Source organism: Doryrhamphus excisus, linkage group LG16 (genome assembly GCF_037039965.1).
Source record: "Doryrhamphus excisus strain RoL-2023G ecotype Guam linkage group LG16, RoL_Dexc_Guam_v1.1, whole genome shotgun sequence".
Lineage (NCBI taxonomy): Eukaryota > Metazoa > Chordata > Actinopteri > Syngnathiformes > Syngnathidae > Doryrhamphus > Doryrhamphus excisus.
In genome coordinates, this window is record NC_136372.1 from 13,069,058 (window position 1) to 13,080,711 (window position 11,654).

Genomic DNA, 11,654 nt, shown 5'->3' on the forward strand with positions numbered 1-11,654 from the left:
AAAATGGCAATTGATGAGAGAAGGGGAGGGTTTGTCCTAAGGAGCTGATGAAAAATGCACAAATTTAAAGTTAGTGGTGTAAAGTCTTTACTAACCAAGAGCCAACATTTGAATCTTTTTCATAAACAGCAGTTGCACACCAGAAAAGGCCAAAATATGAGGCAACCCTAAGAATACACATTAATGTCTGTGTATGACTGACAACTTCAAACAACTAGTGGGAATATTTGGGTCTGACGGTGACACAAATGTATTCATGTAGGTTTCTTATTCTTTTAGGAACAAACTGGAACTGATCTTTTTATTTTTTTTGCGTGCGTTTAAAATGGGATGCGTGGCCCACACTGTGACGTATATGCAAAAATATGCAACTTATCAATGTTCCAATCAGCCAGTGATGAGTACTGTACGTACAGTACACCATGCTGCACTAACAATGTCTTTGGAAGGAGATGGGTGGTGAACCAACACTGCAGGGGTTGCTGGGGTTTGAGTCCAATGAACTGGGTGTCATTCCCACAATGCCGTCACCCTGGGGGGTTTCCCCATGCAGGAAGTCATATTCGTCCTCTTTGGAATCCTGACGGGAAAACACAAGCACCGCGTCACACACCAGCAGCATCCCATCTCTAACACCACTTCCTGTGAATTATACCCACTGTACTGTACTGTAATGCATGTACAGTGTTCCAAAACTCAAACAGTGCAACGCATCAAAGTCCACATTCTGTCACTGAAAATAGCCGTTTGGTTTCACACATTTACACGTGACTTTTACCAATCACAGGAGATACTGTATACTGTATATAATAAACATATCATCAAAACAAATCATGAATAATTTACATTACTATTAATAAAGGATGATGATGAATGTATCTATTATATTTTTCTACATAATATCTGCTAAATACTACTAATTACTGTGTAATAATTACATTAATCGTAACCAAATGTCCTCCCTTTGGTCCTCTAATTTGAGGTTGCCATTAGCTTAAGCAGCTACCTTTTAGAAGGAGGAGGGGGAAGAAGGAGCAAGAAAAAAAAGAAGAAAAAGAGGGAGGAAGAAGAAGGAGAAAGAAGGAATGAGAAGAAGGAGGAGGAAGGAAAAAGGAAGAAGAAATAGGAGATGGTGAAGAAGAATGTGGTAGATGTGTTTCATCAGGTCAGTTACCTGCTGGTCTGTTTTGGTCGTCACCAGCTCAGAGTCTGCTGACTCCACCCACACCTGGTAGAGGGGTTCAATCAGGTGACCCGACCTGGACACAAACACAGGTTACATCCATGTCCAGCAAGGGTGTCCATATTCACATTTTATTCATGGAGCAATGAAGAAAAAGGGTGTCAATGATTAGCATCCTTTTCCTTAGCCTTTACACTTTATAGTTAGCATCACTTGCAAACTATTCCAATTCTTATTCATACAGGATGTGAATATTTTTATACATATGCACAATGCTTGATGTTTGACCTCGACTTCTAGCAATACACAATGTCCAGCTTTGGGTCTGTTTCTGTGGGGGGGGGGGGTGTACCTTTTAAGCAGATAGGGGTCGTATGGAAAGAAACAATCCAGGGGGTTGGTGTTGGTGCCCACGCTGTCTCCTCCTACAGAGCTGTGCACCACCGGCAGCAGGTGGCGGTTGTTCCGCTCTATGATGGTGTAACAGAACACCAGCTGGTACTTCCTGGGAAAACAATACCGCCATGTCAAGCCCACACTTCCTGTGTATGTGTGTGTGTGGTTTACCTGGTAATGGCTGCAAACATGGCGGTGACAGCCGGGAGGCACACTTTGAGTGGGTTTAGCTGACACATCACCACCCTCTCCAGGTTGAAACCCTGGAGATACTCCAAGCCTGAAACACACGTCCAACATCTTTTATTATTATTATTATTATTAGTAGTAGTAGTAGTAGTAGTAGTAGTACTGAGTCGGTCATTTGTGATGGAGCATCAGAACCAGCTTTTGTTTTTTTTAGGAGTGTATAATTGTACATTACTTATGTACTATATATATATATATATACATATTACTTACATTACTCACATACTCTCCAAGGCAGCATTGCATTAGAAAGTATTCCATAACAAAAAGTTCTGTATCGTTCAGTGTGCCTAAGTGCATTACAAAGTCAACTCAATGGATTATTGCAGCCACTAGGTGTCGCCAAAATCCAACCACCACCCCACTTAACTTCAAGGCAGCAGGTTTAGTTTTTTTTCTTTTTTTTTTTTTACTTTTTTACTGTGTATAATTTGACATACAAGTCGCAGCTGACCATAAGTGGCAGAAGCAGCCATACTATTTTAAAAAGTGAGACTCCAGAAAATCCAATGAAGGAGTGCAAAGCGGTGTACCTTTCTTCGTGTTTCCTGCAAGCAAGGCTCCATGTCTGAAAATGAGTGTGTAAAAGACAGCCTGGCAGGCGGTGTAGAACGCTCCGTGAAGGTTGACATCGCAACAAGCCTGACGACCGCTGCCGTCCTGTCCGTCGATGTAGCGATGGATCCAGGAGATCAGCAGGTCCAGACACGCCCGCACAGTGCTGCAAGGGTTGGGACATAGATGCTGGATGAGAGCAGCAAGACTTCCTCAGACATTTCTGACTTGGAATGGAAATAAGCTCACAGCACTGGGATGAACTTGGCTCGGGCCAGGAAGCTCCCCATGTAGCCGGCAGCAGCCTGCCGCAGGACAGCAGGCTGTGTTGGATTCTGCAGGATTTTCCACAGGTGCTCCAAAAAGGCCTCAGCCAGGGCCTAAACAGGGAATGCACACGTTACACACAGTCCAAGAACCACAGGGTGGCTAGTTAGTTTAGACACACACACTCAATTGCTTCTCCAATAAGCATTTAGCATCTTAAGGACACAGTGTGTAAGGATAAGGCGGACACTCACCAGTTTGAAGCTGCAGAGATAAAATAGTGTGTACTGGACATGACTGGAGGCATGCGTGGGCAGAATGAGCTTGTCAAACACATTCAAGAAGTCTCTGTACAGCTCCTTGATCCGGTCTATATGGAGACTACCTGCAAGGGAAGAATGACAAAAGAATGTTAAGTTAAAGTAGTGGTAATAGATGTAGTTTCTTATTGGTCAGGACGATGGCGTACCATTTATGTAGCAGACATCTTTGATGTAGGCCAACAGCACCGTCATGAGGGAGTCCAGCCTCTCAGCCACTGGGTGAGCCATCACCCCCAAACCAGGAGGCTGACCTGTTGGCAGGTCCTCATCCTAACACACACATACGCACATGTACATTTTATTGTTCAGGAATAGCCTGCATCTCAGCTCTGTGTTATTGGTGACAAAGTGTTTTTTTATTAGTATGTATATAATACATACGTTTCCTTTTTTGCTGTTTTGATATATATTTATTTTTACAAATATTTCAACGTGTTTTGCATAGATGTAGTTTTCTCTTAACATTATGTCATCACTCATAATATTTGGACTATTATTGTAATACCCATTGTGATAGTCTAACCTAAATTAGCAAAAAATTCTACGCATTTTTTGACTAGTAAGCGATGATTTATTAAATAATATATGTTTGAAAAACTGTGTCGGAGTGAAGCAGCAAAATTTGAAGCATGAAGTAGGGAGGGCTGGAGTGTGTACAGTATGTAACGTGTAGAATGGAGACTCTTAGGTACCATTTCAAAGAGGGCCTCCTCAGTAAATGTGTCTGCCTTGTGCCTTTGTTGTGCATTCTCTTCAGCCTCTTCAATATCCGAGCGTGATGCACCCACCTGAAAGACAAATCTACATTTAGTGAAACATGATTATATTGATATTGTATTGGCATGCACGTGCGCTTTATCATCGAGGGTGGCTAACACAGAGTGTCTGCCCCTTTTTCCTCTTCATTCAGATATGTGACACTCTTACATCCAGTTTAAGCATCTGTCCAACGATGACCTCCAATACGTCTCGTCGAATGGCGGGTATGTACACCGTCACTCTCAGGAGGTTGTGGACGTAACACTCCTAGAGAGCAACATAAAATTTCATTTCCCTGTTCACATGTATCACACATGCAGTGGACCCTTCAATGTGCCACCAGTAATCCCTCGTTCGGGGAGTCCCTCATATACAAGGGTGGGGGCAAATGTCATATGATTCCCTTACCAGGGTTCTGGAGGACTTCTGTACAAAAGGAAAGTGGTCTTGCAGGATGGGCAGCAGAAAGTGACTCGTGCTGAAAGCAGGAATGGAACATGAAGCATTAAACACAGCAAAATCATCGAATAAGGAATCCGACTAAACAGAAATTCACTCATTAAAGTCGCCCTAAACAACAGGTCGCTGTAGATGTTTCGTGAGGCACAAACAAGTAGAGAACTTACGATGGGACATATCTAGTGATGAGCTGCAAGGCCTGGTGGCACTGGTTGAAATTTCTGGGCAGATCTGAACAAACAACAAAAAGAAATGTGTCAAGTCGTCCCAGCTTACCCTAATGAGGACACGTGAAAATGGATGAATATTAACAATAAACCAACATCCTAACAAATGAAATTTCATTCCACTGAAGGATGAACACCTACTCTCATCTTCATCATCTGAATCAGAGATATCCACTCCTCCTTCACTGATGGTCACTCGCTCTGGAAAGAAAAAGGTATAATTCCACCCAATCAGACAACAGCAGATTTGTAAGAAAAACAAATGGAAGTGGCAAGAACCTACTAGGCGTGAAGTGGGACACCACCATTTTGAGACATGCACACAGGTAGACGGTCTGTGCAGACACCAGGTTACTGAGGAAGGCCATGTACTCCTCCACCACGGCCTGGCTCCGACCCACCCAGGGAAGCCTCTATACATGCACAGCCACAGGAAGGACTTAAGATTAAGATATGCCTTTATTCGTCCCTCAGTGGGGACATTTGCACATTTCTTACAGCATATATGCACAAACGTTTTATCACACCCCATTTCCACCGCAACGACTTTAGTCCGGAACTAAGCACATTGGTTCCAGACCCAACCGTCATAAGTGGGACTCCTTACAAATGGAACCTGTATACAATCATCTAATTGTGCTTTTTAACATTATTAGAGCCTTCTAGACATGACATAACAACCCTATAGTCAATTTTACAGTCAGTTTACCCAATATAGTAGAACTGAAAATAAAACATATACAGTTGACAAGCAAAGTGGTGAGGGACTATTGTAGTCACAGCATGTGTTTAATTTGATCAGCCAGTTAAAAAAACAAGTTATGGGTCGCTGCCATGACTGTAAATAATCACTGCACCATACTCACCAATATTGTATAGATGAGTTGTTCATGGTCTTTTGTGAGCTGAGATACACAATTCCTGAATTCTTGGAGCCACGTGATGATCTGAGCATCCTATAAGAAGAGATCAAGCATTTAAAAGCCAAAATAGACAGTTGACTGTAGACGTTATTTACCTTTATCTCAGGATCAGCCAGTTGATGCTTCAGCAGTTCATAGTCATTGAACTCTCCCTGAGAGACACGAGTGATTGACATATCCATCAGTTACGTATATCGCACAGGTCAAATATTGTAAATTGTTTCCTAACCAGTAAAATTGAAATATTTAAACCATACTACTCACCCGCTTATACTTCGATAACGTTTCCACAACACTACCGCCAAACCTGACTGTTTTTAAAGGGGGGGTGTTGAGAAAATCCCGATCTGCTATCTCCATGCTTTATAGACAATAAAAAACAAGGACTTTTTCGTAGGTGACGTTTTAGTGACACCCTTAAAAAAATGACACGACGCTGACGCTCAGCGAAATAAGCAGCTAAATTTATGCTATGCTATTTCCAACCAACGAGATATGAAATAATTCGAAAACAACAGTTTTTGGCGAAAATAAACAAGCACATGTAGAGGATCCATTTTCACACGGAAGAACTTCTTCTGTTGTTTTTAAGCGAGTGTTAAGGAGCACCGCTGATCAACAGCGCCATCTATCTGAACGTTGATGTTATTGCGGCCTATTGGCATATTTTGCTTCGAATCAACAAGAAAATAAAGAATATCAACGTGGACTCTGTATCCTTTCATCTTTCAATTGAAAAGATTTGGACAAAGAGGAGCGTTTTAGAAAATAACTATAGAGTATGTTATGACAAGTGTTATGACACTGTAACACCTCTAAGAGGCAGTAGTGTAACACCCGCGCCACGTCTTACGGAAATGGACAAAATCAGGAACCTGTCGGCGTTTGCTGTTCCTGCCGTTACGGTTTCACTGTTACACACCCGGCCGTCTGCTGTACTGTACTTGGGGAAGTATCCACGGGAAACGACAACTATCTACTAACTATCTACTTGTAGACTGATACATATGGTAAGTACATCATTTGAGCTGCTTATGTTACAAACAACAAACCAAGCTGTCGTGTATTTTGGTGAATTTACCATAAAAGTGAAAATACGTGCAGGATGTACAGTACACGCTTCCAGATACAGATACGAGTACATATTCGATAATATAAAAATACTTTTTACAGGGAGCCCCGTAGTAAATTATAAGAATGTTTTTTTAATGCTCACCCACATTCAAATTAAATGTTTTCATTCTTTCATACACTCACCAGCAGTTTTATAATACAATTCTCACCAACCTGTACACAAACAAACATGTATGGTACCACTTTCTATGTCAATGTTCTTCCTACCAACAAATCAGTGTTAGAAAGTTATGATAATTGCATCTACAATGTGGGTTTTGGGCCTCAAATTTAAGAAGATTGTTGGATTGTTATCATTAATTAAAAAAAATTGTATTTGTATCATCAAAAAATGTGGCCGAGAAGTTTACACATACTGTATACATTAACAAAGTGGGTAGTTTTTACACAAGCATTATATATTTTTAGTATCTGAACAGGATATTTGTATTTGAATTGAATTGTATTTATTATTTTACAGATTCCAATTTTGTAATAATCATTGTGCCGTTGACCAAAAAAAGTATATTTCATATTGTATGGCCTTTTGTTGTTTTGTTTTTAAGGGTGCATTGACCTGTGATAAATCCATCCTTTTTGCAGAGCCGTAGATGATTTTGGATGTCCTATCCGGGTCATCTGGATCATGGCTAAGCTCCAGGGCTTTGATTTCTGGAAGAAGACCCTGAAAGAAGCGTGCTTCGTGGTGGCGCCCATGGTGGACCAGAGTGAGCTGGCATGGCGGCTACTTAGCCGTCGCCACGGTGCACACCTTTGCTACACGCCCATGCTTCATGCTCAGGTGTTTGTTCGTGATGCTAATTACAGGAGGGAAAACCTCTACAATGAGGTTTGTGAGGAGGACAGACCACTGATAACTCAGGTATGCATCTTTTACTTGTACTTTGTATCCTATATTATATATATATATTTTGTGTCTTCATATATTTATACTGTTTATTCTGTATATTTTGTATTTTTCATTCTTTTTTTAATAGATGTGTCTGCACCCACTATACCAAAACAAATTCCTAGTATGTGTTTGATCATACCTGGCAATAAACCCTTTTCTGATTCTGATTCTGATTCTAATCAAACAACGCTGCTGTTATGAGCTAAAAGGACCCGTTGTGCTCAGTGTCGTTCTACATCTGTGTGATCATTCTGACTCCATGCCCTGAATTATATATAAAGAAAATGGGCTCAATCTTTTTTTTTTTCCTTCCAGTTTTGCGCAAATGATCCTGAGGTGTTCATCCAGGCGGCTCTCTTGGCCCAGAACTACTGTGATGCCATCGATCTCAACCTGGGATGCCCTCAGATGATTGCTAAAAGAGGTAAATCCAGTCAAAATGGATGAAAATAGCATGATATTGTGATGCATAAGATGCATGCCAGAGAAATGACTACTAGATGCTATGGGCTAGATGCTATGGGCTACATGCTATGGACTTGATGCTATGGATTAGATGCTTGCCTGCTGTCTTAGCTGTCTGTGGATCACTTTTTTTGTCTATTCCTGTCCAAGGCCACTATGGAGTTTTCCTGCAAGATGAATGGGAGCTGTTAGAAAAAATGGGTAATTCTTTATTTATCGCAATATGTATTTGTTTTTGTTTTTTTGATCATCTCAATGACTTTATCATTTGACTCTCACATGGAGTACATTATATAACGTATCTTCACGGTGTCTCAGTGCGGTTAGCCAACGAAAAGCTGTCAGTGCCAATCACGTGTAAGATCCGCGTGTTCGAGGACGTTGAAAAGACGGTCCGCTACGCTTGCATGCTGGAGAAAGCCGGATGTCAGGTACAATCACAGTCTTCTTTTCATTCATGCACCGGCCATGACTTGTTCGAAGTATGAATGTGTTGTCGTGCATCTCCAGCTGCTGACAGTGCACGGCAGAACCAAAGACCAGAAAGGCGCAATGACCGGCGTTGCCAGTTGGGAGCACATCAAAGCAGTGCGGTGAGTTCCATTACCTCACCTTTTCAACACTAACTGGACCTGCCTAAAAAAATAACCGTTTATTTCAGAAAAAGTTCTGGTGCATCTCTGCATGATTGATGGGATGGGCTGATGTGTTTTGGGGTATTTAGAAAGTAAAGAATGCGTCCTACTGAAAGTTTGATGTGCTGCAGGAAGGCGGTAAATATTCCGGTGTTTGCTAATGGCAACATTCAGCATCTGAGCGACGTGGAGCGCTGCATGAAGGAGACGGGCGTTCAAGGGGTGATGAGCGCAGGTGCGTCGTCTACAAGCATCTCCATGAAAAGCCTGCTGGATTTACGATAAATATCCTTTTGCTTCTCAGAGGGGAACCTCCATAACCCGGCACTCTTCGAAGGGCGTAGCCCCCCAATTTGGGAGATGGCTGAAGAGTACTTGGAGGTGGTAAAGCAGCATCCCCCATGCAACTTGTCCTACGTACGAGCCCATCTCTTCAAGCTGTGGCACCACACGTATGTTTTCTATGATCATCAATGAATATATGAATTGCTAATGTTGTCTAATTGTGTTTACATGAACCGTGAAAGTATGGAAGTCTACATGGATTGAGGACTAAGCTGAGCTGTATCTGTAATGTAGCATCCTAACATGTTTTGACAGAAGTGTGATTTGTGCGTCAGGCTTCAGATCCACCAGGACCTGAGGGAGGAGTTGGCCAAGGTGAAAACCATGGAGAGTTTGGCTAACGTTAGCACACAGCTTAGACTGCGCTGCCAGGTAATAGCAGCTTTATCTTTTTTTTTAAGATCAGTGTTTAGCAATATATGCTAATTATTTCATTCCCATCCAGGACGAGATAGCCAAAGGAAATGATATGGAAAAGGAGAGCAGCCTGCCCTTCCCTCACTGGATCTGCCAGCCATATGTCAGACCGCCGTGAGTAGTAACCTTTCCACGATGACCCGCCCCTTTCAGCCTCAACATTAAACAACGCTTCTCTTGGTCTGATGACTGCAGTCCCAAAGATCCAGCTGCCAAAGGTAACGACCAAGAATCCCAAGCAAAGAAGACAGTGTGCCAAAAGAGAGTACTGGAGGACTCAGACGGGTCGACTCAAACGCTCTCCAAAAATAAACTGAAGAAAAGGTCCCGCAATCCCAACAAGAACTTCTCCCCAGACCAGAAACGTAAGTTTCACCCCTAAGTTCCACACAGCCCTAAATTCCTAAATCACACCGTGTTGTTACAATCCACCTGGAATATTGCAATGTCAACGTCATCGTTTTGCTATATGAACAAAATATGACACCTACATTTCCACCCCTCTTCCTCCGCCCCCAACAGCCAAGTACATCAAGTGTGAACAGTGCGGGAACCCAAAGGTAAGCTGTCAATAAATCAACACAATGTAGAAAATCACACAGCTGTGGGTTTTAGACAACTCGATCGTGAGACTGAATGATGTCGATATGGACTCTAGACAACTTGATCATGTGACTGAATGACATGAGATCGGGGAAAATGATGGAATGCGTTGAAAGTATGCACATAAAAGAACTGTAAAAGAAATCTTTATACTTTATATTACCAGGGATGTATTTACCCTGAGAAAGGAAAAGTGTCCAGCGTCACTCTCATCACTGGGAGTTCTTTCCGCTCCCCAGCATGCTTTGCGGCACTTGTTTTTTAAAGTTGTAGTTGATTATTTCCCATAGTAGGCGTATTTTTGCCAGAAGTCATGAAGTCCGACTAAATAGCCGTCTTATACTTCTCATACTTCTCATAGTCTCTCTTTGTTAGGAAAGTGTGAAAGCGAGTCAACATCACATCCCACTTTTAACATTTGACATGACCAATTGTTATAGTCAATAGTCAACATAGATCTCTGAGCCTATAAAGTCGTATCCATTCAATTGTTGACTTCTTGCAGGGAAACAAGTGTGTCTTCAACCTGTGCCGAGGATGCTGTAAGAAGAAGTCCTACAAGGAGGTGGCAAACTGTTTAAGTCAGTGTACACAAATGCTCGTTCCTTCTCAAACCTTTCATGCAAATAATTGAGAAATGAAATAATGCTACTTCACAAACAGCACGCACATGTAATACGTAATGTAACATCAGATAACAACTTGCCCATTGTTTTTTGTCCTTGACAGGCCACGGGCTGAAGTTTAAGACCAAGGCAGAGAGGTGTAAAGCTGAAGAGGAAAAGGAAACCGAAATGGAGAAAAAATGCAGCCCTCCCCAGCTGCTTCTTCATCAAAGCACACAGCTCCAGGAGAAGGCGTAGCGGCCACCAGGGATCATGTCTTCATTCAGAAACGCGCTCTCAGCTGCTGTACGTCTCTCTGCCCAATCAGCTACTTTCCTTACACACGATATTTGGCAAATCCCATGATCGTGATCTGTTTAAATGGGTAGCATCTGTCAACAGTTGACAGACTTGAATTGAATAAATGTGCTACTTATACTTCTAATAACTTCATTGTACATATACAAGATACCCAAACCAATCTATTTTTATACCATTAGAACCTCTCCAGGGCTGCAGAGTCAGATGGAGCTCCTATCCCAGACTTGGGGCAAAAGGCGGGGCACACCAGGAATGGCCGCCAGGCAGTCACATGACACAAAAACAACCATTCATGCTCATTGGCAGAATAAAGAAATGTTAAAAGCACTGATGAGGTCACGATCTCAGTCTTTCTACCACAGGGCACTAGGGGTCAGTAGTGTCACTAGTAAGAGAACACTACCTTTTGTGAAAGTAAGTCACTAAAGTGAATGGAGTACTTTCCCCTTATATACATGAAAATGTATTAGCAAACGTAATAAAACAGGCTGGAAATAAAACAGCCTTATCTGTGAAAAGTAAGACCTCGTTTTGGTGCGTAAACAAGTACAAGTCCATGCTGAACACTGACTATATCTTCTTCTGTTGCCACATCCAATATGGCGGTGACCTATGGCTACCTAGCCTAGCCTTATGCAGTTAGGAGTAACAATTACACAATTAATGCCATTTTACCTGCTTTCCTTTTTTTTTAGCAGAATAAGTGAACAAGTTAACACGGACGAATACCCGCGGGTCCCGGTTCTATGCAGTTAAAAAAACGTGGTGCCTTCAATAGAAATAGAAGACAAAATAAAAATATAGTATTCTATCAAAGAGAGCAAACCAACGTCGATGTTGCTATTTGATAATGTCACACACGCGCATAAAATATTAACAATGAAGAAAAAAAACAA

At 41.9% G+C, this 11,654-nt stretch overlaps 2 protein-coding genes across 4 annotated transcripts; one reads left to right on the forward strand and one right to left on the reverse strand.

Annotated features, from left to right (window-relative positions):
- Positions 1 to 76: 76 nt before the first annotated feature.
- On the reverse strand, positions 77 to 5,934 carry rrn3 (RRN3 homolog, RNA polymerase I transcription factor). Its single transcript, XM_058049402.2, has 17 exons — positions 5,606 to 5,934; positions 5,437 to 5,493; positions 5,285 to 5,374; positions 4,702 to 4,831; positions 4,560 to 4,619; positions 4,359 to 4,422; positions 4,141 to 4,210; positions 3,901 to 3,999; positions 3,666 to 3,761; positions 3,120 to 3,243; positions 2,905 to 3,035; positions 2,633 to 2,763; positions 2,362 to 2,549; positions 1,751 to 1,859; positions 1,536 to 1,688; positions 1,175 to 1,259; positions 77 to 580 (listed from the first exon to the last, which is right to left on the reverse strand). Exons 1-17 carry the CDS (start codon positions 5,699 to 5,701, stop codon positions 431 to 433), a joined length of 1,833 nt encoding a protein of 610 aa, XP_057905385.2. The 5' UTR covers positions 5,702 to 5,934; the 3' UTR covers positions 77 to 430.
- Positions 5,935 to 6,208: 274 nt separating this feature from the next.
- dus1l (dihydrouridine synthase 1-like (S. cerevisiae)) lies at positions 6,209 to 11,232 on the forward strand. Of its 3 annotated transcripts, none has more exons than XM_078797245.1 (15): positions 6,209 to 6,351; positions 7,058 to 7,337; positions 7,683 to 7,791; positions 7,983 to 8,033; positions 8,151 to 8,263; positions 8,343 to 8,425; positions 8,599 to 8,702; positions 8,772 to 8,919; positions 9,088 to 9,184; positions 9,258 to 9,343; positions 9,425 to 9,594; positions 9,752 to 9,789; positions 10,338 to 10,413; positions 10,562 to 10,743; positions 10,949 to 11,223. In XM_078797245.1, the coding sequence occupies exons 2-14, from the start codon at positions 7,101 to 7,103 to the stop codon at positions 10,693 to 10,695; spliced, it is 1,446 nt and encodes a 481-aa protein (XP_078653371.1). In that variant the 5' UTR covers positions 6,209 to 6,351; positions 7,058 to 7,100; the 3' UTR covers positions 10,696 to 10,743; positions 10,949 to 11,223. The 3 variants fall into 3 exon arrangements, with proteins under 3 accessions (XP_078653371.1, XP_057905386.2, XP_078653372.1); XM_058049403.2 differs by having other exon boundaries at positions 10,938 to 11,220; XM_078797246.1 differs by having other exon boundaries at positions 10,338 to 10,397; positions 10,562 to 11,232.
- Positions 11,233 to 11,654: the final 422 nt, after the last annotated feature.